This window comes from Podarcis filfolensis, assembly GCF_964270895.1.
Source record: "Podarcis filfolensis genome assembly, chromosome: 10".
Lineage (NCBI taxonomy): Eukaryota > Metazoa > Chordata > Lepidosauria > Squamata > Lacertidae > Podarcis > Podarcis filfolensis.
Genome location: NC_139612.1, coordinates 35,795,496 through 35,823,420, shown reverse-complemented (window position 1 = coordinate 35,823,420; position 27,925 = coordinate 35,795,496). Strand labels below are relative to the sequence as shown.

The following is a 27,925-nucleotide window of genomic DNA, read 5'->3' as shown; positions in this document are numbered from 1 at the left end:
TTCAGTAAAGAAGGTCAAGAGGAAAGGCTGTTTGTATTTATGAGCAGCCGATTATAAAATGCAAATGTTCTCCTTTGACTCTATTTTCTCCTTAGGAGGGGGGCAACCTAGAGTTTTGTGTATATGAATTATAGGATAATTATATGCTTTCACCCACTGCATTTACTTGGAAGTTAAATTCAGCAGCTGCTATGATTCAGGACACATAGGCTTTGATAAACTGTAATTACTACTGCTTCTCAATACCTGCTATGCTCCGTTTGGAAACAGATAATTTTTTAAAAAAACAAAGAGGGGAAAAGCTTATAGGGGGAATAAGACTATTCAGTGTTTTGAAGCAGTGTTTTGAAGTTTTGCTGTTGCTTCTGATGGTATGACTTCGGAAATTTCCTTAAAGTTTTCTCACTCAACTTACTTCTGCTGATCCTTTCCTCAAATCTTTCCTGCTTAATATTGTCAGTTTCTCCATAGGTGTGTTCCAACATTTGACTCTTTGTTTGTAGTGTGCATATTGACCCTTGTTTTCTATGCCATGTCTGACTTCGAGAAAACGTATTTTCACCGTTCACTGTTCATTGTTCAACCTGATTGTTCACCCTATGAAAATCCTGATGCAGCAATCCAAAGCTGCAACCAACATAGTTGTTGCGCCAGAGTTTTATCTTTTCCATGCTATTTACTAGAATCCTTACCTGATTTCTTATCTGAGCTATGACTGTATAGAAGAAGCAGAGAACCAGACCGGGATTTGTATCATGCTGCCAAGATAGCCATTAGATTTAGAAGAAAGTATCAGATAAGAGGTTTCTGACTATGAACGGTATAAAATCATTACTGAGGATCTCAGGAATAACTTCTGGTTATAACTTCTGTAATATTTTTAAGTTTTATTTCTGGCTTCCCATTTCTAAATATTTGTAATGACTAGCACATGAAATCCTTACCCCAGTTGCCTAGAAGAAAACCCCATGGAATTCAGTAATATTTACATATGAGTAAGCATGGATAGGATTGCACTAATAACATCCTAAAGGGGCACGGGTGGTGCTGTGGTCTAAACCACTAAGACTCTTCGGCTTGTTGATCAGGAGGTCGGTGGTTCGAATCTGCATGACGATGGTGAGCTCCTGTTGCTCTGTCCCAGCTAACCTAGCAATTCGAAAACACGCCAGTGCAAGTAGATAAATAGGTACCACTGCAAAAGGAAGGTTACGCTCTGGTTTCTGTCATGGTGTTCCATTGCGCCAGAAGCGGTTTAGTCATGCTGGCCACATGACCCGGAAAACTGTCTGTGGACAAACGCTGGATCCTTCGGCCTGAAAGCGAGATGAGCGCCACACCCCATAGTCACCTTTGACTGAACTTAACCATCCAGGGGTCCTTTAACTTTACCCTACATTTTAACATCCTAGAAAAACTAACGTAATATTAATAGAATACCTGTATAACACATGATGATGGTGTAGTATGAAATCAGTCACTGTCGCCCATCATACGTATAAGCAACAGAAGTAAACAAAAAATGGCTTTTGGGTTGGAATAGAAATCATTGTTCATTAAAAGAGTCTAATAATTTATATAAAATTTTGCTAGAGACTTTAGTCCTGCCTTTCTCCTTTGTCTCATTCGTTGGTGGTTTGGTATTCTTTACCTTTGCTGGATTTCTTGTTTCTAGTAATCGCATCTTGTGGTTAGCCCCTGAAAAAGAAGCAGTAACATATACGGTAATTTGAAGACCTCCTTCTGGTTACAGTGTGGCATAGGAAAGGTCCAAGTCTCTTTATTTAACAGAGCCTTGCCCAACCCAGTGCCCTATAACTCCCATCAGCCCCAGCCAGCACTATACTCTATTTAACACCATCCATCACACTTTACAAAGAATAGATATAATAGGGCCCATGCTCCAAATATGCTTACAATCTAAAAGGGGAATGGGGGAATGGGAGCAGAGGTGAGCAGGGTAAGAATATATGATTACTTCAACTACTATCCTTTTGTTTAGTTGCAACTGGGGTTGGAGATTGCTGGAGTTCTGCCTAGTTTTTATTGGTCCTACCGCCAATTTGCTTTGCAACATTAAATGTTTCCCATCTTCCCCTATTAAATCTGTAATTTCACGTTGCCTGTGGGGTGTTTTGCTTTCTTTAAGTTAAATGTTTTCCTATCCTACAATAAATTTGCAAATTTTAGTGATAGGATATATGTTTTAGAGACCAGTATTTTCACACTGGTGTCTTTATTTGCTTGTTCATTTTGATACACTTTTATCCCATCTGTTTGCTTTACAAAATCATTCAAGCAGCTTTTAAAGAAATCTCGGGTGAATAGTATCTGGCCCATTGACTTCTCATGTCTTGATTTTGATTGTCAACTGAATACAGTCTGCTGCCAAAAATGTCTGCCGCACAAGAAGTTCCTGGGGCTCTGAATTTTGCACACATTGTGTTTGAGACTTGCCCATGGAATCTTTCCCTGCTACTTATCTGTGTATAGATCTTAGCCCTGTTCAAATGACAATTCTGGGCCAGAGATGGTAAAAAAGTGAGAGGGGTTAATTCACCTAACCTTCAATACATAGCCCAGACCCACACCAGTTGTTTGTGCACAGGCTCGTATGCAGGAGCTACTCTTTATATTTTTTCAGGGTACAGATCACATGGAAAGATTCTAGGTTCATGCCATTTGTAGACACATAATCTCTGGACAATAGATTGACTTACCGTAATTCATAAAGATTGCCAATAGGGCCAGCAGGCATCATTTTAAACGTGTCCCAGCCAAATTGTTGTCTGCACAGCACCCTGGCTCTTTAGATATCAAGGCAACTAGCCTTCTACTAGATATTACACGGAGATCATTCTGCTAAGACAGGAAACCTCACAGGGTACCAGTAAATTTAAAGCCTCCATGTACCACGGTTACATGATGGGCCAGACTTTATTACAGTAGAGCTGTAGGATGTGGTACCTCCTCAAAGTAGTGGCATCAAACCTTGTTGCTTCAACAGAAGGTTTGTAACTTAATACAGTGTCTTGGACAAATTTATGTCTAGCAGCTATTGAAATGTGAACATGTTTACCATTTCAGTGGTTTCATGGTCCATAAATCTAATACATCTATAGTATTCATATGCTAACTCACTGAGGTCTACATGGGCTTAATTTGTAAAAAAAATGCAATCAAAAGCAAATAATTTAAAATGCGGAATACACACACACACACACACACACAGAGAGACTGAAACTGTGCCCATCTAAGTCACATCTTGAATTACTACCATTGGCTGTGCATGTTTGTAAAATAAGTTTTACAGATGCAAGGTGAAAGCTTAATTATGATTTTACAATGTAAAATTTACTGTTAAAATCCTACAAACTATTAGTTTCATTTGGATGATGATGTAATTTGGATAATGATGTAATTTGAAGGGATGTTTAGTTATCATATACAAATGCTATACTCTCTCTATATATATATATCGGCAAGCATCCCCAATAATCATCTAAATTTGGAGCATTTAAATTGTATGTTAGTTTGGGATGCAATTGGCCCGTATCCAGAATTTAAAATCTTTTTCTGTGTCTTTCAAATAAGTCTCCGCTTTCCTTTGCTTTCTTGCCCCATACCACCTGTCTCAACAAAGTGCATTAATATTAGCTCAGCAAGGCTGGGAATATGTTCCCTGCCTAACTAGTTTCAGAAAGAATTAAGTATATATGCTGTCTATTTTTGATAACTCCATAGATTTCAGACTTTGGAAAGCCACAAGGTTAGAATCAACTGTTTGAACTTTCACACTATCATCCCTGCCCCATCACCATCCTCCTTGGTATTGGCTGAACATATTCCAATGCATTACTAGCGCATTGTGATAAACACTGTTAATTAACAAGCCATTCAAGAACTCTAAACTGCAGTGGGTATAAGCTGTGACCAGGGCTGAAAGAAGCCTGGTTTTCTCTCTTCTCAGCAATTCTTAAGGATAAGCCACCCCTCAAATTATCAGAGTCCTCTATATAATGCAACTATCTTTTCCCTCGAGTCACTGACAAAATTACCACACTGACACTGACAAATTCCTTCTGCTGCTTACCAAATTTGTCACTTGCAGCATTTCAGCCTCTGGCAAGGATGCCTTTGCACCTGAATTTAGTGCTACCTTATTATCACCAGTAACACAGAGCGATAATTTGAGGGGGGAGAACGGACAGCTTTGTTTGCCTTTGCTCAGTATCAAAGGGGATCTGAATGCACAAGTTCTCCCTAATTCTTAATGCTTCTTTTCAAACGGTACAGCATATGGCTCCAAGCTGGGTGTAAGGACACAGGCAAGCCAACCAACCGTATTATTATGCTCCCAGATGGAGAATCTTATTGGAGTATCTCCCGAAGTGCTTTCTTGCTGCTGCAAGGAGTATCATGAGCTACAGAGAGAGGATGTGACAGCTCTGTACTGCCATTCAGCCACACCTTGGATTAGGAAAAGGTCATTTAGGAGGCACAGAAAGGGATGACAGATTGTTTGGTACTTTTATCCAGCTGCGGGATGATGCACATACCAACCCATGGGAAATCTACTGGTGCAGGAGGCACTATGAAGATCTACATTTCTGCAAAAGCACCCACTTAGTGGGATGAAGTAATCAGTGCTGGTTTGATAGGGGGAATCAGTCTCTCTGCTCTTTGTGTGGGTGTGGAAAGTCAGTGAAGATGGTCTTACATAAGAACTTGAGAAGAGCCTTGTGGATCAGACCAACGGCCCATCTCGTCCAGCATCCTGTTCTCACAATGGTCAACATGATGCCTGTGGGAGACCCGCAAGCAGGAACTGAGCACAAGAGCACTATCTTGACTGCACTTAGACCCGACCTTTCAGAGCAGCCTACCTGGTTCTCCCCTTGCTCTGTTTTATCCTCACAATAACTCTGTGAGGTAGAGCTGAGACTGATAATTAGCACCTTGACCAGTGCAGCCACTAGTTGCTCCTGCTCTGAAGCTTGGTGTTCTTCCATTCATTCATTTAAATGTGTCCCGAAATCCATATATTACAAGATGTGCATGACTTCTAGTCTTCTGTATCATTGGATTTCCCATCATCAAGCAGTGCTGAGGAACCTTAGGCCTGAGAAGCTGAATTAGTCCTCCAAAAATTTGAATTTATTTAAGGATAATTATGAGAAATGTTGGTTGGAAGTTAAAAAGGATTTAGAAATTTGGTCAAGATTGAAACTTTCCTTGTTGGGAAGAATCGCAGCTATAAAAATGAATGTGTTGCCGAAAATGTTATTTTTGTTTCAAACCTTACAGATCGTGGACAGAGTGGATTGCTTTGGAAAATGGCAGAAGGATATATCTAGATTTATCTGGCAGGGCAAAAAGCCCCGAATAAAGTTCAAAATATTAACAGATTCAAAAGAAAGAGGGGGGTTTGCCCTGCCGGACCTGAGGTTGTACTATGAAGCTGCAGCCTTCTGCTGGTTGAAAGATTGGTTCTTGTTGGAAAACACTGATGTCCTAGATCTGGAAGGTTTTAATAATGCTTTTGGTTGGCACGCATACTTATGGTACGACAAGGTTAAAGCACATAAATTGTTTAAAAGCCACATTGTCAGAAAAGCAATTTTTGCAGTCTGGATGAAATATAAAGACTTACTAGAGAGTAAAACTCCGAGGTGGTTATCACCAGTGGAGGCCAAGGCCCGAAAAAGACCCAATATGGAGGCCTACTGGCCGAAATATTGGGAACTAACTGAAAAAATTGGAGACAATTGGAAGTTGCAGAGCCAGGATAAACTAAAAAATAAGGTGCGAGATTGGCTACATTATGCTCAAATTCAAGAGGTTTTCAAAATGGATAAAAAAGTTGGTTTCCAGGTGGAAAAGTCGAAACTAGAGACAGAATTGTTAGAATCAAAGACAAAGCTGTTATCTAGAATGTATAACTTGCTGCTTATGTGGAATTTACAGGATGAGACAGTTAAATCTGCTATGATTAAATGGGCACAGGATGTTGGACACAACATTATGTTTGAAGACTGGGAAAGGTTATGGAACACCGGAATGAAATTCACGGCAAGTACTGCCTTGAAGGAAAACATTATGAAAATGATATACCGGTGGTACATGACCCCAGTCAAGTTAGCTAAGATACATCACCTGTCTGACAATAAATGTTGGAAGTGTAAGGAAGCAGAGGGGACTTTCTTTCACCTCTGGTGGACATGCCCAAAGGTTAAGGCTTTCTGGGAAATGATTTATAATGAGTTGAAAAAGGTATTTAGGTATACCTTTCCCAAGAAACCAGAGGCCTTCCTGTTGGGCATGGTGGACCAGAAAGTGTTAAAGAAGGACAGAGCTTTGTTTATGTATGCTAGTACAGCAGCAAGAATACTCATTGCAAAGAACTGGAAGACACAAGATTTACCCACGCTGGAGGAATGGCAGACGCAGTTGATGGACTACATGGAGATAGCTGAACTGACCGGCAGAATCCGAGATTTGGATGTAGAAACAATTGAGGCGGACTGGAAAAAGTTTAAAGACTACTTGCAAAAGTATTATAAACTGTATGAATCTTAAGATTGTGCATGATTTGGAAAGGATACGCTTTAGCAATCATGATTAAGTAAATAGTAAATCAAGTGATAAAAGAGAAAAGGAGATAATATGAATTGAACATGTTACGTTTATTTTAAAGGTATAAAAATTGTGATATAATATATTGAATTTAGATACATAACATGTAAAAGTTACAATAAGGTAGGACATAAGGTAATAAATTGCTGACAAGGTTAATATAAAGAACGCAGAATCGGAAGGGGTGGGGAAGTCCAAGTTGGGATTTATTTTTGTTTTGATCTTTATTGGTTTGTTATAAAAAAAAAAAAAAAAAAAAAATGGTTTCTTGTAAACTCCTCATTTGCTTGCAATGTACAAAATTTGGAAAGAAACGCAATAAAAAATACTATTAAAAAAAAAAAAAGAGAAGCTGAATTAGGTTCTCCAGGCCTCAGAACTCTCCTCAGGCCACACACCCCACTGGCCTGAGTTGGGAGCGGGTGGCGCTGTAGTCTAAACCATGGAGCCTCTTGGGTTTGCTGATTGGAAGGTCAGTGGTTTGAATCCCCACTTTGGGGTGAGCTCCCATTGCTCTGTCCCAGCTCCTGCCAACCTAGCAGTTTGAAAGCACACCAGTGCAAGTAGATAAATAGGTACTGCTGTGGCAGGAAGGTAAATGTCGTTTCTGTGCACTCTGACTTCTGTCACGGTGTTCTGTTGCACCAGAAGTGGTTTAGGCATGCTGGACACATGACCTAGAAAGCTGTCTGTGGACAAACGCCGGCTCCCTCAGCCCTGAAGCGAGATGAGCACCACACCTCACAGTTGCCTTTGACTGGACTTAACTATCCAGGGGTCCTTTGCCTTTAACACCCTGAGTGTTTTTTGCCTGGCTGGAATGTGTCTTTGGAAATCTTAATAATGTATTTTGCTTGTTTGGATGGAGAATAGCAGGGGGGGGGGAGGTCTCTGTGTGTGTACAAACTTCCTTACTGTATAAAGGTAAAATTTTAAAAGCACCGAAACCATAATTTTAAAAGCACTGAAAATAAGTGCTGGAAGAATTCAGTCCTGCATCACTCTAGGGGCAAAACACTGAAGTAGCTCTTACAGGACTATCCCATTACCAAGCTTTCTTCCACACTAGCCATTTCATCTGAAATGGACGTCATTTGTTCTCTCAGCTTTTTTCTGAATAATCCAAATGAGATTGTTGCTAATGTGTTGTATTCTGGTGTTTTTAGTCGTCCTTCTGCTTTTCTACACTTTAGATTTGTGGCTCTCTTTCTTTAAACTGTTAAAATGCAATTGCAGCACAGCCCAGCAAAGTGCTTTTGAGGCATCCCAGGGCTAATGTTCCCATTAATTTTCCTCTTAGTCCCCTTTTTAAAAAGTGACTTCCGCTTCTCAGCTTCTGCCACCTTAATTAGTTTCTTCCTATTCTCTGCTGGCATTTTTGAATTGGTCCATAACTAGGCAGTTCGTATATAGGGGGAGCCCTTAAAGTCCTCTTTTCCTCCTTGCAGCCATAGCAATTGCTTATTAGTTAACCCTGCTATTTCATTTTACAATTGGAATTTCTTTGAGTTGATTTCTTAAATAAGTTTAAACCGACATTTTATTTTAAATTTTCTTATGCAATGGAATGGAAGGGGAAAGAAAAATTATAATGCCTCAAATTACCTTTCTTGGAGATGGCAGGTGTATTATTTATATGCTTGTTTAGATTCATTTCTGATCCTGCGGCTCCTCTTTTTAGAGACAAACATTCTTAAAACTGGCAATATTATACAATGCAGTATTAGTTTCTGAATAACATACAGACTTTAATAAATCGGAATCATGCTTAATTTAGGTGCTTTTGCAATCTGGTTCAGTTTTAGGTATCTGCTTAATGCTGATAACATGCATTATATATATATATATTAGTTTTATTGAGGTGGATAAAATATTAAGCATTGGGTTGGCAGTTATAGTGTTGCTGCTTTCAGAAACTTTTGTGACTGATTACACCTGTCTTGTGGTATGTAAAGTTGTCGTGTCTTGTTTGCAGTATGTATCATGCCGTGAGTGTTTGTCTCCTGTTTTCCAACTCAGGAATTCCGTGATAGATTGGCACGTTGTCCTGCTCATGTGATATGTGTAAACATTCAGTTCACATGGGACACAGCTTGGGTGCAAGTTATTGGTCCTCCCATTCTTGTAAAGACAATCCCAGTGTTCTTTTCCTCTGTGGTTTCAGTCAAAGTTCTGACACAAGGGGAGAGAGTTGGCTTGACCCAAGCAGATGTCCATGTTCAGAAAGGGCAGGCATGGCAATGAAAGTTTTCTTTTCCATTTCATGGCAAACTCTGCTTGACATAGTTTTTTTAAAAGGGGACATGGTTGACAACAGAAAAAATATATATCGGCAGATCGCTTAAGATTGCACAGGAGCAAACAACATACACAAGACTTGTTAGGAGCAAACAACAGTACAGCTCAGTTCCTAATAATATTTCCATATGCACTAGACACTGAAAGCATATTGAAAGCATGCAGCCCTTCCCCCTGAATCTTGGGAACTGTCAGGGAACTGTAAGGGTGCAATGAATTGTTACTTTTTGGTGGGTAAACTACAGCTTTCAGGATTCTTTGTTCGGTGGGGGGATGTGCTATAAATGCATGCTATTAACACAGTAGGTGTAACCTTCAGACCTGGCCTTAGATTTGAAAGTAGAAAAAAAAATCCCATCAGTCTTTAGCAAATGTATTGTTACAAATTGTACACTAGTTGTTTCATGGGGTGGGGGATTAATTCTGTCCCAATATATAAACATGTACAACTACTTAGCCTCAGTTTATAGATCTGTAAAGGCAGTAGATCTTGACCCTTCCAGATCACACTGAAGAGATTGCCGATGAGAGGGGAAAAGCAATCCCTAGGCTGGCCTCCTTCCCAAAATGGAACTAGGATTGGTGGCAGCTGAATGTATTGATCTCAGGAATAGGAGCTTCTCCGTGCCAGGCTATTGGATGTAGGAAATTCTAACTACAGCATTTCCTGTAAAGATCTATTTCCCAAATTGGTCCATCCTTTGTTATCATCAGGGCCTTTTTAATTTAGTTGAGTGTTTAATTATATTAGTTTGGCTTGCTCATCTTTAACTAAAAATAATAAGTTTGCTCATTGTCATATACACCGTATTGCCTCTAATGAGCCTAGTAATTAAGTGCAATTTAAAACAAAACAAAAAACTGAATTAATTGCTTACCATCTTTTTTTCTGATTCTTATTGCTAGAAAAAAAAACACCCCATTAATTTAGCCACTAAGGGTGTATGCTTTTGTTTAGCCCTTTGGAATACTTTATTATCTGACTCTTAATTATTTATAATTGCCCATTATTGACTAAATCTATGTTTGCCTCTTCTTTTTGTGTCAGGACCCATAAGAAATCATTATATATTAATATATCTCTGAGTTGACACACAAACTTCCGCCTCCCTCCACAAATAATTTTTTCTTATATATAGTTGTTGCAATGCCATACCTACCCTCTCCGGAAAAGAGAAAGGACAATATTCAGTGATTTTAGCAAAGGCAAAGGTAATTCTTTTAGATTAGGTAGTTGTTGTTTTTACAAAAGCAGTGTGAGAAGGGTCAGATTTTAGGATCTTTGCTACTCAGCTAATAGTAAACCTTCAGTCCTTTGCAGATGCCCTTGCAGAAGATAAATAAGAGATCTGTTCTGGCAAATGGGGCACTGCCCCACCAATCTCAGGTTGCCCTCAGCCAGCTCCCACCTGCCTGCCATCTTACACCCAGTCATGGGATGGCTCTGCCTGCCTTCTGTTCTGGCTCCCCCTACTGCTGGTCTGTCTCCCTGCCACCTGTGCCACCAGGCCCAGTGGAAATGAGCCAGCCCTGTTGAAGCATAAACATTATGAACCACCTCCCAGCTCAAGCCATTGCATCTATCTCTATGGACCAGTTCACTCAGTCACAATCTTTCTTCATATGCAACACAGTGTCTCCAGGAATGCATTCATATGGAGAGCATAAAATGTGATGTGGGTCCATTTTATTCACATGGTGTGATCTTGCATTGGTGATTTCCCCCTGAAACAAACAGCCAGTACACAATGGGGAACAGGATCAGAACATGGAGAAGAGATGTAAGCCCTTGCTCCCATAGCAGCCCCAAGCAGAATTAGGCCCTCCTCCCTTGTGCCTGCTCTTCTCAGTGGGACCTGCGAAGTATGCTGCCAATTGTGGCTGCATGAAATCTCCATTAGGAAGTTGCTTCTGTATTTATGGGAAGCCTGGATCAGACATCCCAGTTTACCCCATCCTAGATTGTACACCAGTTCGTTCATTCTTCAGGGGAAAGCCTATTTAGATGAGGGTATGAATGGCTCCTAGGTAAGGAACGGTATCATTAATGGACGTGGATAAACTATAAGGAAAATTGTTATAATGGTTCAGGGAGTTGATGTTGCAAATCTGATGAACTGTAAGGAAGGCAAATGTGTGTTTTTTTTCTTACGTGTTGACTGAGGCTAGTTCTGTTGTCATTGTAATCCATTTTGTATGTCCTACATTCAAGTGCCTTTAATTCAAGGTTAAGCTTGAATAATTTGCATTTCTTTATCAGGGAAATTAGTGCTATCTAAATGTATTTACTCTGTAGAGGGTTATCTATTTAATTTAGCTAAAGCAAGAGAGATCGGTTTTAATTTTAAAGAATCATACTTCTATGCTGCTTCTTTAATTTTTTATTCTATCATATGATTTCTTTTATGGATTGACATATATTCATTAATATTTGTGTGCTTTTCTTTTCCATCCATCTCTCTTCATCTCATGAAAAGCACATCTGGGTAAGTTAAACCACAATGGTTGCTGATCATATTCATTTTCAGCACCATATTTGGATTTCTTCTTTTATTTCCTCTTATTATATTTTTTAATTTCTATATAACCACTTTAATTTGCAGATCTATGTGGAGAGTTGAACCAAAATCAAACTTTAAAATATTCTAAACTTGGGCAACATTGGAGACCTTTTCAAGGTCTACTCCTGTTTGTTCTCAACTTGTGGATATATGAATATATTTTCATATGAACTGAGTGAAATTCTAGATGAGCTGAAATAAATGACCAAAAAACTTGTGCTCTACCTGTGTGGTAAAGTGTTTCGCTGGTATTTCACTCATTCATTTGTTCATTCGCTTGTTCTATATGACCCATATATAGAACAACAATATTTTGTATTGATTTTCCCACTCTTGGTTTCATTTCTTACCAATTCAATTAATTTGCAAGTTTGCGAATATCTTTTTATTGCTCTTCTCAGTTTGGCTAAAATTATTCCAGCTGCAATCCAAACTCACTTACATGGGAGTTAGCCCCACTGAAATAAATGTGGCTTGGTTCTGGGTCGACATGGGTAGGTTTGCACTGTTGAAACAATTGCTTTTGTAAAAAAAATCAGGTAGTAGGAAAGAAAAACTCCTAGTCAGACCTCGAATAGCCCCTTCCATGCAATGTATGTAGAATTTTACACATATATAAACTTCCCAACATCTCTGTGATTAAAACAGTAAGCTTACAAAAAGCCCTTTGGTGTGTGGAGCTGCAAGGGACAGAAGATACTAATTTAAGAGTTTTGTGTTAAAATGTATTTCTACAATGGGTGCAATCAAATATGGATTTAATATGCTTTAATATACCTGAAAACTCCAGGGGTCTGTAATTGTATTTCGCAAGTTTACGACAAGATTCCAAGGCCACAGATTATGCAGGCTGGTTGATTCATTATGGTAGTGGTGTTATATTTTGAACAGTCATTATTTCTCATTAGAATTCAGAATTAAGGCCCTGGCTTCTAGTGGCTACTCAGCAATTCCAAACTATATTTCCATTTACCTAATGAATGCTTTTAGGAAAAAGCAATAACTTTCACCACCTTGAAACATATGCACAGCAATTACAGCATTATTTAAGCAAGCTGTGCTTTTATTAAAAGAGTAATCAAACTTCCCCACTTTTTAGATTTTGAAACTTTTAAATTTGATTTTTTTTATTATCTTTTGAGGATTCCCCCGCCCTCTTTATTCTAGCAGAATATATATAGAAAATGAATTACACATGTGTCCAGAGAAGTTCAATAGTGACTTTAAATTGTGACAGAAACCTAGCTACACTGTATGGAGTAGAACTGTGTGCTGTTGACTGTTTCGAATTTCTTTCATGGAGCAGTTCAATACTCACACACAACACTAAGCCAAACCATGGTACAGCATATAGGAGCAAATGTACAGCTTCCTGGAGAGAAAGTTGCAGGTGCTTTGTTTCTCAATAACACAGTAACAGCAGGAATGGGGAAGAAGCAAAAAAACTTGTGTACTTCTCTCTTGAAATCCAGCCTTTTGCCCTAAGCAGGGCCGGCCCACCCAAGAGGCAAGATGAGGTGACTGCCTCAGGCAACAGGATCCACAGGGGCAGCAGATCTAGGCTCCAAGGAGTGCATTGCTTGCTAGCCGCCACCACAGTAACATCAATGGCTGCTTGGAAGCTGGATCTGCTTGGCAGTCTCACCAAAGCTGCCTCTACAGCAGCCTCTTGGCAAATAGGAGACACTGCTGGTCTTTGATTTGCACTTCAACCATTGGGTTGATTTGATTCTGCCCCCCAAATTCCTGATGTAGATCTTCACTCACCCCTTCTCTCCCTGGGAGGGGTGTGTGTGTCATTTTGTGGTTCCCCTCATGTGCCAACATGTCTTGGGCCAACCCTGGCACTAAGTTCTGTGTGGATCAGGTCTTGGTAGTGAATAAGGAATTTCAGTGGTTACCAAGACTTCCTTGACAAAGACAGCATTCAGCGAACCTTTGAAGAGAGTAGTCCCATAATTTTCTAGTCAAGTTTCTCCAGCTGGGGAGTTCTCCCCTACTGAAGTGGAAGAGAGGCACAGAAGTGCAGCAGAAGGTTACCTGTTGAACTGTGCCCTTCAGCAGCAGCACTTACAAGGTTTTTTCCCTATGATAAACATACATACTATCCTGTAATGTAAGCTTATGGCACTATGTTGTGTTATAAACAAGGCTGCATTCCTATTACTACTTCTAAGAAAAAACAGGTACTCTTTATTATATCCAGTGGGACTTAAGCATTTCATTCCGCACTGGATTATATCTGCATAATGAGGTGCAAATGTTTCTGCTCATCTGATACCTTAATGAAAGAAAATGGTTGAAACTCAATGGCATGCAAACTGAAGTCAGCACCCACTTCTGCACTTGTGTTCTCAATTGGAATTCACTGAACATTAATGCTCTTCTCTCACGTTTCATATTTATATTCCCCCCCCTTTATCTTACACCGAGAAGTGTACTGTAGGTCCTCTGCTCATTACTGGACCTGACGTTGAATGGCCAAGATTACATATAAAATTCTCTGAATTGTACAGTGCAATAATAGTGTTGACTGCCTTGGCAACCCATTCTATTAATTTCCCAGATGGCTCATGAAAGGTATCAAAAGGACCGAAATACAAATAATTATGCATATCTATCACATGAACACCATAAGGCAATGACTGAGGAGCTGACCGTGGTAAAATCATAGCTCACAATCTTCTGCAAAAATGAGAGATCCTGGGTTGAGTTATGAGACAGCAAGCTGCTATTGGATTTCACCATGGTATCTCTAAAAAAGTAACAGGGGTCACCTTATATAGCATTTTCCAAGTAGACTTAGTGTGTATTTCCAGGTTATTATTTTGTTTGTTTACCCTTTCTTCAAGTTTCTAAGGTCCCAATTATATTGTGGCTCAGGTGATAGGTAAATCATTTACCCATGTCAGCATTCCCTTCATACCTTGTCATATTTCAGTGTTATTTACCATGTGTGCTAGGCCCATACACACCCAACTCTAGCATGACAACACTAAGCAGTCCAGCAGTGGGTGGGTGAGAGAGGCTGGCATGCTAACACTGTATGCATTTGGGCTGGCATGCATGGGTAATGTAATAGGGAATGTTTGCAACATTCATGCAATTAACTGCTTTCTTAATGACTCCATGCGGTGTACAAATTGGAACTCAGAATGCCACAAACAGTATTCTCAGGGGACCTTCCATCCACAAAACGCCACCCCTGTTTAGCTTCACTGGTGAAGCTAAACATGGTCCATTTACCCTTCTATGGACCTTTTTTATTTCTTCCACTCCAGCGTTACTGTAATTTTTAATACTCCACAATATATATATATTTAAAAAAATATGTTTTAATATGTAATGGCTTGTAGAATGGAATGGTAAGAAGGTCAGTTTGAATTCTAGGTTTTTTTGCACAGACTAAAATGGAACAAAATGAGTTTTAATTATTTTTGCATTAAATTGAAAAAGAAAGCAATAACCAACAGCAGTGTATTAACTCTACAGCATTTCATTCATTAACAGCCCTAAAGGAATGGAGCAAAAAAAAAGGGGTTCTTTTTGAATGTCAGCATAGTTTAGGTTATCCTGTATAATTTAATGAAGAAGCTGCAAACAAGTATATGAATAAATTCACCTTAGTAAATTCAGTTAGGAAGGATTGGAGAATGTTATTGTCAAAAGAGCAGTCTTGCCCTTGAGCCATGATATTTAATACATATAGATACCTTCACTGACGTCAATGGCAAAATTCAAAATTGGCATCATGAAGTTAAGACAGGTTAAGATTAATCATGTGATTGCTTGATAATATATATATTAAAAAACCTTATTTGCATGAGTGTAAAAGATCAGATTTTTAAAACTGTCTTCTTTTCACGGTGAAAAATAGTGTCCACCTGTTTTCAGAGGTATTTTATATGCATGAATTACTTATCCTGGTGTACAAAATGGAAAGCACTTGAAATTATATAACCTATGTATTTCATTTTTGAGAAATCACCAAAAGCAGTTTGATCAGGAGTGTTCAAGCACTCCTTTACCGTGGAAGATGTGTTCCCCATTTCAGCCAGGTGACATATTCTACTTTCCCCCCCTGCAACAGCCACTGCAGGAGGTGCTATGTACCAGAAAGTTCTGGGCCATGTCAAATGGCCAGCTATTGATTTGGCAAAACAATACGGTGTACAAAAACACTTCATCCATGATGTAAGAACCTTCCCCCTCTCCTAGTAACCATTCACACCTGAAGCCCTCAAATGACTAAGTGAAATTTGGTTTTGGAAAGAGCCCAACATGTGTATTTCAAATCTAGCTCTTACAACAAAGTGAATATGGAGTCCATCTCTCATTGTACTGCTTAATTACTTTCCACAGAAGTCAGTGTTAATTTGGCAGGAAATAGTTGTTCTTTCTCTAAACGATATCCTGAGCAAACATACATATGCAATGGTTTATAATACAACTGAATAATAATGGGTTTTCCATGCAGTTTGAGTAATGCTGAAAAATAGTTGAAAAGTGGCTTTGTCCACATGCTGGACATTCATGAGTGACTAGCCACCTACCAGGGATGCTGTAGAAGTGGTTTTCCTGCATTTGTAGAGGGTTAGACCTTTGAGGTCCCTTCTAACTTGATGATTCTGTGAATTCAGCAAGAGAATTCATGGCCAGGGAAGCCCATTTCTCTCAACAAGGGAAATAACATTTTCTCTGTGGTCTGAACGGTTCAACAGTGCTGACGGACAAATAAAGGCAGCTAAAGTACTGTATATTAGATGTGATTTACCACAGGCTAACTGTATCTGAGCATAATTGTGTCTGTGGTGCTCCTAGGTACCACCATATGCTTTAATAGATTTGTGATGGTCTTTTAGGCATGAACTCCTGGAGGAAGCTCGGAGGAAGGGCTTGCCTTTTGCACAGTGGGATGGGCCCACAGTGGTTGCGTGGCTAGAGGTAAGTGCTAGGAAATCTTCTGAAAATGTGGCCATACCTGATTGTACCTTAATGTTATGAATCATTTAAGATCTAATGCAAGTTTGGCATTCATAAAGGAGAAACAAAAGCAGCACTAATTTATTCATTTTACTGAGAGTCTCCCAGAATGCTTTATACTGTGTTCCAGCACAAAGCAGAAAGTTTTCCAGCTATCCTCTTATAGAAGCAGAGAATGGCCAAACCTTTCTAAAAATACAGATTAATCTAAACGAATCTGAGGATCTGTGATGATCTTTTCAACCCAACCCATTAAGAAACCAGCGTTTCTCAATTTTTACTTGCAGCTTCTTTGCTTGTTGTTGCATTCAGATTTTGGATCGAATTAAGAGTGGATTTGCATGTCAGCCTACTACACCAACACCTGTGGTTTTTGTACCCATGGTTCTTCCCTCTCATACATGTGAGAGCACTTGTATGAACAGGCAGTCACCTACAATTTCTGGTAAATTGTTGAGCCAACATGCTGCTCTAAAGAAGCAGCTATGCTTCTCCTGATACAGGTCCTTAGAACTAGCAAAAGACCTATAGGTATAACAGGCAATGAGAACCACCAATCCTATAATCCCTTGATGGTTCTGCAGTCCCTTCCTTCCTCTGGTTTGTTCTCTCATTCCTTGTCCTTGTTTTCTCTGCCACTTGTCTCCTGATGCCATTGGCTGATCTGCTTTGATGACATAGTGAATCCTTGAAGCTGCCACTAGCTTATCAGATTTGATGTCACAGAGGGGCTAGTCCTCCTTTTGCCCAGTGTGCTGACAGTTTAGGCTGGCACTGCAGACTGTGATTTATTGTTTTCCAGTGTGGGCATATGAAATCTTAAGAACTCAGAGACATGATTAAAATAAATAAGATAAACCAGATTCAGCAGTTGTTGATAAACCTGCTGTGCTGCATTAGTTTCTAAATTCCTTTTCTTATTTTTTTTAAAGTTTTATTACAAATAACAAGCAACACCACATCCCATACTGTAAACAATGATCCTCAGTTCTATTAAATGAAAAGTTGCTTTCTGAGTTGAATCACTCTGGCTTCTGAACCTCCCTGCGATATTTAAAATCTGAATACATCAGTAAAGATAGAGGAGTGTTCAGCATTAATAAACTCCACTTTCTTGAGTACAATCACTATAAATCTGTTTGTCCTTTAAAAAGCAAGCCATTTAGAAAAGCTAAAGAGTTTGCTCTTCCTTCGATGTTAAAAACAGATGCTGTGTTTCAATCTACAATGTGCAGGATTATTACTGTTGAAGTGAGATTCATGCACTTGTATTTCAAAGGTAGAAGCACTGAGTGTGTTTGATGAAGCAGAACTCCCCAATAAGCTTTAGTATTCAAACATATGTTCTCCTACTTGGTTTACAAGTTGTGAGAGAGAAAGTGTGTCTTGAGCTATTAGGATTTTTTAATGGGGAAGGAACAACTTGATTCAAATGATACAAAACAAAGGTGCTGTATTTAAGTGTGTAAAATGTACAGTTTTTTAAAAAAAGGAAAAGTGCAGATAATCATAGGATCTGAAAGCAGCAGCTTCATTCCATTCATTTTCCGTGAAGGAAGCCTAAATTATTAAGAAGGCTTAGCTGAAAGATGGTAACCAAAAGTGTATTGATGTAAGAGGAAGTTTTGTAGCTAAAGGCTAAAATGGGCTTTGCCCTAGACTATTCGAATATTATGTTGCTTTTACCCCTAGAGTTATAATCCACCCAGGTGAAAAACTTTCTTCTTCTGGATGGGAAACAAGAGGAGCAGGGGGGTGGCCAATGCCGGATTTACGTATAAACTAAACAAGCTATAGCTTAGGACCCCACTCTCTTGGGGGCCCCCAAAAGTTAAAGGAAAAAAGTGGATGTACATTTCCAAAATATAAGATAAAAAAACAAATAAAATGGCTTTAGATACCTATTAGGTCCATAAATTACCATATAGCATATATTCAACACAAAAAACAGTGACAATTTGCTGTTGACAAAGGACAGCTGGACATATAAAAGGGCCCCATTACCTTCAGTAGCTTAGGGCCTCATCAAACCTAAATCTGGCTCTGGGGGGTGGCATTTGTTTCCAAGAATGACAGCACTGTTGTTGAAACTGAATTTTAAAATCATTTCACTCAGTGGTGTCGTGGTGGGGGCAGGGGGGTGATACACCCCAGGTTCCATGCCTGCAGGGGTGACAAGAAGTCACCCCACAGGGCTCGTGGCAGTACGAGCAGCCATCATGCAACCATAGCCGCCTTTGGAGGGTCCTCCGTTTGCAGCTGCAGCAGCGAGCAGAGGATCCCAGCGCCAGCAGCAAACCACTAAGTGCAGCGCATGTGCGGCGTTGCACGCATGCGCTGTATGTAGGAACGCCACACATGTGCTGTATAGCAGTTTGCTGCCGGTGCTGCTCCAGCACTCCATCCTCCACGGCTGTAGCAGTGCTGGAGGGATCCCGGCACTGTCCGTACAGCGCTGGAGTGGCACTGGCGGCAAACCACTATACAGCGCATGTTCGGCATCACTACGTATGGCGCATGTATCATACATAGCGATGCCACACATGCGCCCTACGTCATATGTGTCACAATGCCTTCCTTCACCCCTGATTTCACTACAGCTGAATTGCATGTAAGCTATGATGAAGCCAGAGGTTTTGGAGCAAAGGATTATAGAATGAAAGGCAGTTTCAGAGGGTGAAAATGTTTCATTAAAACTTCCCAAACCTTACCTGTTTTGCACCAGTTCACTCCTGTTCAGAGTCTCTATCAGTGACATGCTTTGGTTGGAAAAATAACTCTGCTTCTTCCTAGTAACAAAAAGGAAATCGAACCAAGCCTGAGTGTGTGACCGTTAACACTGTCACTAGGGAAAGGACTGTATTAAAGCAAAAAGAAATTGCCACTGAAACAGCAGCCACTTGGGGTTAATAAATGGAGCATTGCCCTGAATGCCAGAAACAGCAACAGGTGACAGTGTGGTCTGCTTTTGCAGCCCCGTCAAACGCAAACAAGCACCCCATGTTTGCAATATGCACACCCAATTTCAGCTTCAGGCATAAAACTTCAGGAATCAGATTTGCTACTTTTGATGCTCACTGTTGTTTCCCACCCTCCACCCCACCCTCTCAACAGTTGTGGCTGGGAATGCCCGCCTGGTATGTTGCTGCTTGCCGTGCAAATGTGAAAAGCGGTGCCATTATGTCTGCCTTGTCAGATACTGAAATTCAGAGGGAAATTGGAATCAGCAACCCTCTTCATCGCCTAAAGCTCCGTCTGGCAATCCAGGAGATGGTATCACTCACAAGCCCATCGGCCCCTCCGACATCTAGAACGGTGAGTCACGTTCCTCTCTCACTCACCTAGAATTCAGCCTGAGCATGGAAGTTAGCCATCTATGGACCTCTCCTTTCTCAGCAAGGCTTGTTTGTCTTATTTGCTTAATAGTTTTATCTTTAGTAATGCTTTCCACCAATTTATCCAAGGCGGACTTTAAGCTAACAAACATGTAATTTTTTGGTTTCCTTTTAAACACTTCTTACCATACAAGGAGACAGCAAAAATCATGGGATGAGAACATGCAGGAGGTAATGTTTTGGGATTTGATTTTAGTTTCCATTTCCCCACTGTTTTTCCAATGGAAATAACTTCAGCCATTCCCAGATTGGATCTCTGGTGCTGTCTCATTCCCAAGTGATCACTGCTAACTCTTCAGGGGTTTGCATTAGTTGTAGAAATGACTCTCAACAGGCAGACATAGCACAAAGAGATGCTTTTGCTGATATTCAACAGGAGTTGGAGGGCAAGCGTCCCCATGTCCTAAAAGGCGTTTGTTGAGGGAGTCATCTGGTGTGTAAGGAACACATTTTCTGTGAAAGTGGCTTTAGCCATGGGCAACCTTTGTTGGGGGGGGCAAAGCAGTATGAGGGCACCTGGGCTAGTCAGACTAGCAGGCAGCATCAGCACAAAGTCAAAATGGCCAGTGTCTCCTTAGGCAGGCAGCAACAATAGTGCGGGTACACAATATTTCTATCCCACTGAAGTAGGCATGTGTGGCCACAAGTCTCTCTCTCCTGTTGAGCTGGGCAGAAGCAGTGGCATCTGTCGTCTCACTGAAATAGACAGAGATGCCTCAGCAGAGAAGTATGGTTTTTCTCTCCCCCTTTTTTGGTAAGTCCTGCTTCTGGCCATAGTTCAAATTATATTTGGGAGCAGCTTCACAAATGAATTTTCCCTACACAGGTTTACAAATTAGTAGGAGAAACTCCATGGATCTAAAAGGTGTGCATGTGTCTGTTTTGTGGAGACATATTGAGAAATCATGATTGCCATGACCCCCAGTGAATTCCATGTAACAAAATAAGGTGAGGGTTACAGATGGGTACATTTGTCTAAGAAATGCATCAGTCCTAAGGTATAGCCAAAGATTAGAACACTAATATAAGATGTGAACCAAGGGCCAATTTTCTGAATTTATTCCTGGAAGAAAAGGCATTATACTTGCAAAAGTACCAAGATGTTGAATATTTTCTTATAAAATGTAGAAATTGCTGGTTCAGTGGGGGCTATTCTTTTCTAGATATGATTTTCAAAAAAGAATGAATATGGCCTTAACAACCCTTTTAGCTTTCTTTGATGTATTTCCTGAAGAAGCAACCCTTGAACTGCGCTTTGAATTTTGCATTGCGCAAAACGTTAGGGGCAACATCTGAGAGCTAGCAAAACAAAACAAGAAACTCTTTGTGTGTGTGTAGGCAATGTCTTCTTTTTTCTCCATTCTAGAATAGCCATTTGATGACCCCATGTTCCCTGTTTGCCTCCTAAATGGTTATCTTTTTTAAAATTAGCGCCCCAACCTAGATCTACAGGCTTCAATCTGTGCTTTCCATTTCATGAGGTTTAGCATATTAGTTAAAAGGTTTATCGTATTAGAAATGCCCTGTGCATATGTATGTAGCCTTTGGGTCTCCAAAGACCTGAAATAGCATACCTGTCTGCTGAAATAAGAGCCACTTCAACATGCTCTGTGAGAAGTAGTAACAGTTGTGTTTGGAAATGGCAATCTTACTAGTATTCCTTAATACACATTTAATGGAATTCAGGGGATCACCTCCATATCTTTTTTCAAAGTGGAGGAAGATGAAAAGCAGCTGTCTGAAGTTGTTTCTAGCTGCTGCTCAACTGAGGCAAGGACATGGTTGTGCTCATTGTGATGCTGTATGCTGTTAACTTACAGTGTTGCTGCCTTTCTTCTTTAACACTGCTTACCTAATGCGGATTCTACCTGCCTCCCTGTGGGCATTGGCAATAGCCCTCAGGCAATGTTTGGGTGACCCATGAAGAAATGGAAACTCTTGCTGCTCCAGCTAAAACGGTTAGTTTTAACAACAGCTTTTCATATTTACTTCAATGTCAAAGTGTGGATTTTACAGTTATCACTATATGTGAATAAGCTATAGAACAGCTGAATATTGTTTTACACAATATTTATTTGAATTTTAAGCTATGTACACTGAATATTCCGTATATACAAGGAGAATGTCACTGTACAGTTAATGTGTCAGATAATTCATGCCAAAATAAATAAAAACAATAAATAGAGGTGCTTCTGAAGAAATGGTCTGGCTTTTCACCAGTTGCCCAGTGCAGCCTGTGTATATTTAGTCAGAAGTAAGTCCAAACTGTACATAAAGTTGTAGCAATAATCACAATTTTGAATTGTGTTTCTATTAGTTTAATCACTTCGTTCATTTTATTTTCTTGATGCAGCAATTACTGCTGTTTGTTTAACTAGGCTGGACTGGAAATAATTCTCTGTAGTGATATATATTGGCTGAAACAGTCGTTGTAAAAATGTGCATTGATGGCAGGTTGTAATGACAACATAGTGCCCGCATTGCTGATGCAGTAACATGCTTTGTGACATAGTACTAATCCCAGAGATATGATGGCAGACTGTTTACTTAGGACAAATTCACACCATACATTTAAAGCACTATGATACCAGTCATGGCTTCCCCCAATGAATCCTCAGAGTTGCAATTTGTTAAGGGTGCTGAGAATGGTTAGGAGACCCACCTGTTCCCCTCACAGAGCTACAATTCTGAGAGTTCCCTGCAAAGAGAGGTTGACTGTCCATACTGTCAGCTCAGAATTGGCTACCTCTGTCCCATATTCCACCATTAAGTCTGTCCTTATGCTTACCTATTTCCATTACGTGAATAAATCTTCCCAGTTATATTTACACATTCCCCCTCTCCCTGCCAAATATGAAAGCAATTAAGCTTTGAAAGCAATGATAGAAAAAATGAGAATCAAACTGTTCCCATATCAGCTGTTTTGTGTGACCATGTGGAACATTTCTGTCAGTTCGGTAAATTCCCTCAAAATGTGTGCATTCCTCACTGTTTAGATGGGCCAGTGTGAGATGTATTAGGGTAGAACATGAAGTTTCATCTTACCTCACTTTTAATTTTATTATGAGTATTTTGTTAGCCAGCAGTTAACCCCGCTGTAGGTTGACTTCATTACCCTTCTGTTTGAAACGCACAATTAATGTAAGGTGCTGTATCTGTTGTTTTGCTTTTTTTAACTCATGCTGTATTTCTTTTTGTGTTATTAACTCACTTTACTAACGGCTGTCCTCAACACTGCAGAAAGAGAATGAGGAAGGCAGCTGGGCTCAGGTAGGAACCTTTTCCAGTGTGACTAACAATAGCTCAACATCTGGCACTAGGGAGCTGTCAGCCCCTTCCACAGAAGAGTTCAGTGCTTGTTCTTCATATTTATTTAAGTATTAGAAGCAAGGGATATTTTAATGGTCTTGTTCTTTTTTCTCTTTTTGTTAAGACAAGCTGGTTTTGTGCTGCTAATTATAACTGAGCCCCAGGCAAAAGCTTCAATGTGCCTTAAAGGGTTAACCTACACTGAATGGACTTCTCTGACTCAAGAATTAATTCCACACACACCCTTTACTGCAAGGCAGGCAATCCAAGATGCTTGGAGCAAGTGATGAGAGAATTGCCTCCTTGGGAATATGGGTGGGGGCTTGATCGCCTGTCCTGGAGTGGGGAACTTCTGGACTGTGGGCCTGACTTGCCTATAACAAGGGTAATGAACTTTGCAGAAAAGCTGGCAAAGGGACCTCCTGGAGAAGAAAACCCATTTTTCCACAAAGTTCACTACCCTTGTTATAGGCAGTGGCTTGTGGGTTCTCTTCAGTGCTGACATCTGAATGAGAAGGGTCTACAATACATGCCTGCTAGAATCTGAAACCTTTGAAGGCCAGTCTACACATTATACCAGCCACATGGAGGCCAATTGAAATGATTTTTCCATGGCAGTTCCACAAAACTAAAATAACACCATTTCATCTTTCAAGATAATTTTATTAGGATTAGATATAAATCCATTGTATATACTTTGCCAGCCTATTACTTACATGCCAAACCTTGTTTTGGCTGAGGTTTCAGAAGCTTCTGAAAGTTTTGATTTCTGATATAGATGGTAGGAATTACTCATCATCATAGGATGCCTTTCTCCTGTGACCTTCATGGATAATATTGCTTTATATTTCCTTATTTCTTCTGTGCGCCTGTTTGCTAGACTAGGAATGCTGATTGTTGATTGGAGCTGATCAAATGATATTATGGCATACATAGAGTACTACCTAATATTACTAACAAAACTGGAACATCAAGAGTATATACTCTGGAACAACTAGTATATACTAGTAATATATTTTCCTATTCTTCACCACCTTCCACCCCAGACTCTTGCTTATGGTGACATGAATCATGAATGGATTGGTAATGAATGGCTTCCTAGTCTGGGATTGCCACAGTATCGAAGTTACTTCATGGAGTGTTTGGTAGATGCAAGGATGTTAGATCACCTGACAAAAAAAGATCTCCGGGTACACTTAAAAATGGTGGATAGCTTTCATCGGTGAGTTACCACATTATCTTTATTTAAAAGTGCTGATATTACCAAAGCCAAATGTTTCTATCTGGGGAAAAGATATATAAATTATTTCCACAGTTTGTCTCGTGGACAGAAAGAAGATGTTTACGGTATACAGTATACAGTTTACAGTATTTATAAAATGTTTTAAGTGGAGCTTTTCAAATGCACAAAATCTTCCAATTTGTTTACTTTCACTGCAACTTGTCATATAATGTCCTCTTCCCCACCTTAAATAACAGAACAAGTCTGCAGTATGGAATCATGTGTTTAAAGAAACTGAATTATGACAGACAAGAACTAGAAAGGAGAAGAGAAGCAAGTCAACATGAAATAAAAGGTAATACTTTACCGAAGGAGGATTTATTTAATGCTTGTCTTCTGAATTTTTATTCTATTGGACTCAATAGCCCCAGTGTAGTTATATGAACAAGTTCTCTCAGGCTCAGAACGGGCTTATCTAAAATGAAATAATTCCTTGAGACTAAGCAAGAAATTAAAAGTTTATTCATTATTAGATGGAATCAGCATAGACTTATCAGCACATTACAAGGAAATGTGTCCAGAAATTTTATGTAGCCATCATACAAATTAACGGGAATTTTAAAACACAATATATCTGAACAATGCAACATTTAATTACAAGTCTCTTGAAATTTCCTCTTACTGTATTGCTGTTTTTTGGATTTGAAAAGTCCATATAATGAAATTTCTATATAAATTCAGAACTAGTTCAGCTCAGCCCTCTGTGCATTTTTGCATTTCTGAAAGTTCAGTCCTTGGGAAAATGCTTTTCTCCCTCCTTTTCATAGATGTGTTGGTATGGAGTAATGACAGAGTCATACGCTGGATACAAGCAATTGGATTGCGAGAATATGCAAACAATGTGTTAGAAAGTGGGGTGCATGGATCGCTCATAGCCCTGGATGATAACTTCGATTACAGCAGCTTAGCTTTGTTATTGCAGATTCCAACACAGAATACACAGGCAAGTAAACTAAATTTGCTAATTGTAATTATTTCCCATGGATTTTAACTTTTTTAAAACATTGCTTCAATTGTTTGATTTGGTTAACCATAGGCACGGCAGATCCTTGAGAGAGAATACAACAATCTGTTAGCACTAGGAACAGATAGACGACTTGATGAAGTAAGTAATTTTATTTATACTTAATAGGTAGCAGAGAATACGAAATGTTTGATTTTGGTCCTCATATATATACATACCCCTGCTCACTTGGCCCACTAACCCTTATTAAGCTGGAGATTCTCCTTCCCAACCCATGCAACTACTAAGCTCACCTTTCCACTTTTGGGGGCCACTTCACTCTTCTATTCTGCAGTCCTGCTTTGCACCCCTTTTCACCTTCACTTGCATGTCTCTTCCTCCTCCTCCCCTCCTTTTGTGCTATTTCCTCCCCCCCCCCCCGCCCCCCGCACACAAACCACTCCCATGGTGACTGTGATGTTAACATATGAGAGTACTGGAGGTGAAACAGTTAAACAGGTTACCCAATCAGGACCCGGGGGTGGAGTCAGAGGGACTATAAAACCAGCTCTGGGAGGGGCAAAGGGGGGAGTTCGTTGGGAGTTGGTTGGAGTGGGAGTGAATGGGGATAGAGTTTGTGAGTAGGTTGAGTTAGTGTAGCGAAATAAGCTGAGTCAGGAATAGTTAGGGGCTAGGAAGACAAGTAAATATCTGAGAGGTGGTTTAGTGAGTGAGTGCAGCTAGCGGAAGTTATAGGTGTGGATAGGCACCCCATGATTGTAATTGACCGATACCGTTTATGAAACCACACGCTTGTTAAACTGCAATAAGTAAACAAAGGTTTATGTTCCAATTTAACCTGGACTGGACTCAGTATTGTACCAGGTAGAGCCTGGGTGGTGGCAGCGATAAATAAAGTGGTGGCACAGGGATCAATAGACGGTAAAACGTCCGGGGACCCTGTGTGATCGCCACAGAGACCTCTTGCATCTTCCATACATTGCAGCTAAGCACCCATTTCACATTCGACCCAACCATGAAGCCACCACCTCCTCTTATTCTTCAGACCCTTTCCCATGCCTTCTACGCCCTCTTTTTGCAACCCCCATAGCATCTCTTTACTCCACCCTCCTCCTTTCTTCTCCTTTGTAACAGATCACCCCATTCCCATGCCTTCTCCTGTCTACTGTGTAGGTCTCTTTGCACCTACACACCATTTTCACCTTTACTTCCCCCCTTCCTCTTTTTGTTTTTGAACTTGCCCTTCACACAGATCACCCCCATTTTCAGGCTTCCCCCTCTCTCATTCTGCAGTCCCCTTTGCGTACACAGCCCATACCGATATGTTACCATATCCTTATGATGACTACAATGTTAAGAAAAAGCCTGTCAGTTTTAGAAGAGTTTAATTCAGTTGACGAATGTTGTACATACATGGGTGTTTTCCTATTAATGAAATATCTCTTTTAACTACAACATTGAATCTTGAAATTCCATGTTGAAGGCAGCACATGGTACCAGGAAATGCATGATTGTGGAGAGGTACTGTAGAATATTTGAGGGCTTCACGTCCTTGATCTCCCTCATATGAGGCAGCTGAGGAATGGAAGAGGAAGAAGTTTGAGAAAGCCATATTTTTATTTTCAGTTATTCTTTCTTCTTGCTTTCCTCAAACAATGGCAGAGGTTTGAGCAAAGCAGGAACGGAAGGACACTGAAGGGTTGCTATTTATATCTATATATCTATATCTAATCTATATCTATCTATCTTATACATACACACACACACAACCGGATTTAACAAGGAAAAATAGCAGTGACAGGTACAACACAGAAGCTAATACAACAGAGACTTTCCCAACTTCCTCTTTGCTATACTCAAGCTTTGTTTTAAACCTGCAGATCTCCCAGGTCGCTCTCTGCTCAGTCTAGTCAAAATTCTGCCATTCTTTAAAATCCCCCCTCCATTTTTCTATCTCTGCTTTATTCAAATCTCTGCTGTTCCCTCTGTGCTCCTCCCATCCCTTCTTTACCCAGTCTTTTACTGCTGAGAAGCCTGCCTTCTCTTTTGCTCTCCTATCCCTCCCTGACTTCATGCAAATTCAGGATTGTGATGAAATACTGCAAATCCTCCACTGGAGGCTGTGCAATTACAGTCTTACAGAACACAGCTTTTAGTAAAAAAAAACCACTAAACATACTAGTCAGTTTCATTAGTTGTGGCCCACCCACCTACCCCCATTTTTTTATTATATTCTTATTATCACTGTTCACATAGGACATTTTAGATAGGCATACATCATCCCTCTTTAATCTTTTGGTAATTTGTTAAATAATAAAACCACAGAGGTATATTAGTTTGAGTATCTCAATGGTGGGAGGGCAGCATATAATCTCCCCAGCACTCCAGTCAGCATCTTCCTACCCTTTGGGTCCAATGGGGACCATATCAAAGGATGAGTTGAGGGTTATTTATTACATTCCATTTGATGCTCTGTTGTGCACATCCTATATTTCAG

General features: G+C 40.0%; 2 protein-coding genes and 1 long non-coding RNA gene across 19 annotated transcripts in view; 1 reads left to right on the top strand and 2 right to left on the bottom strand.

Moving 5' to 3' along the window:
- The window catches only part of PPFIA2 (PTPRF interacting protein alpha 2), a 273,126-nt gene that overhangs the window by 239,685 nt on the left and 5,516 nt on the right, over positions 1-27,925 (top strand). For all 11 annotated transcript variants that reach the window (XM_083573299.1, XM_083573302.1, XM_083573298.1 and 8 more), the window contains 8 exons: positions 16,358-16,439; positions 19,593-19,793; positions 21,769-21,831; positions 23,114-23,143; positions 24,229-24,404; positions 24,662-24,759; positions 25,232-25,407; positions 25,501-25,569. In XM_083573299.1, coding sequence (XP_083429425.1) covers positions 16,358-16,439; positions 19,593-19,793; positions 21,769-21,831; positions 23,114-23,143; positions 24,229-24,404; positions 24,662-24,759; positions 25,232-25,407; positions 25,501-25,569 — 895 coding nt within the window. The remainder of the gene's footprint in view (positions 1-16,357; positions 16,440-19,592; positions 19,794-21,768; positions 21,832-23,113; positions 23,144-24,228; positions 24,405-24,661; positions 24,760-25,231; positions 25,408-25,500; positions 25,570-27,925) is intronic.
- LOC310743243 lies at positions 1,528-20,627 on the bottom strand. The gene is made up of 3 exons (XR_014538890.1): positions 20,000-20,627; positions 19,190-19,267; positions 1,528-1,698 (listed from the first exon to the last, which is right to left on the bottom strand). It is a non-coding gene; the product is annotated as an uncharacterized lncRNA (long non-coding RNA).
- ACSS3 (acyl-CoA synthetase short chain family member 3) overlaps positions 26,797-27,925 on the bottom strand; it is a 65,098-nt gene continuing 63,969 nt past the window's right edge. For all 7 annotated transcript variants that reach the window (XM_083573352.1, XM_083573353.1, XM_083573348.1 and 4 more), the window contains one exon: positions 26,797-27,003. The gene's annotated coding sequence lies outside the window, so the exon portion shown is untranslated. The remainder of the gene's footprint in view (positions 27,004-27,925) is intronic.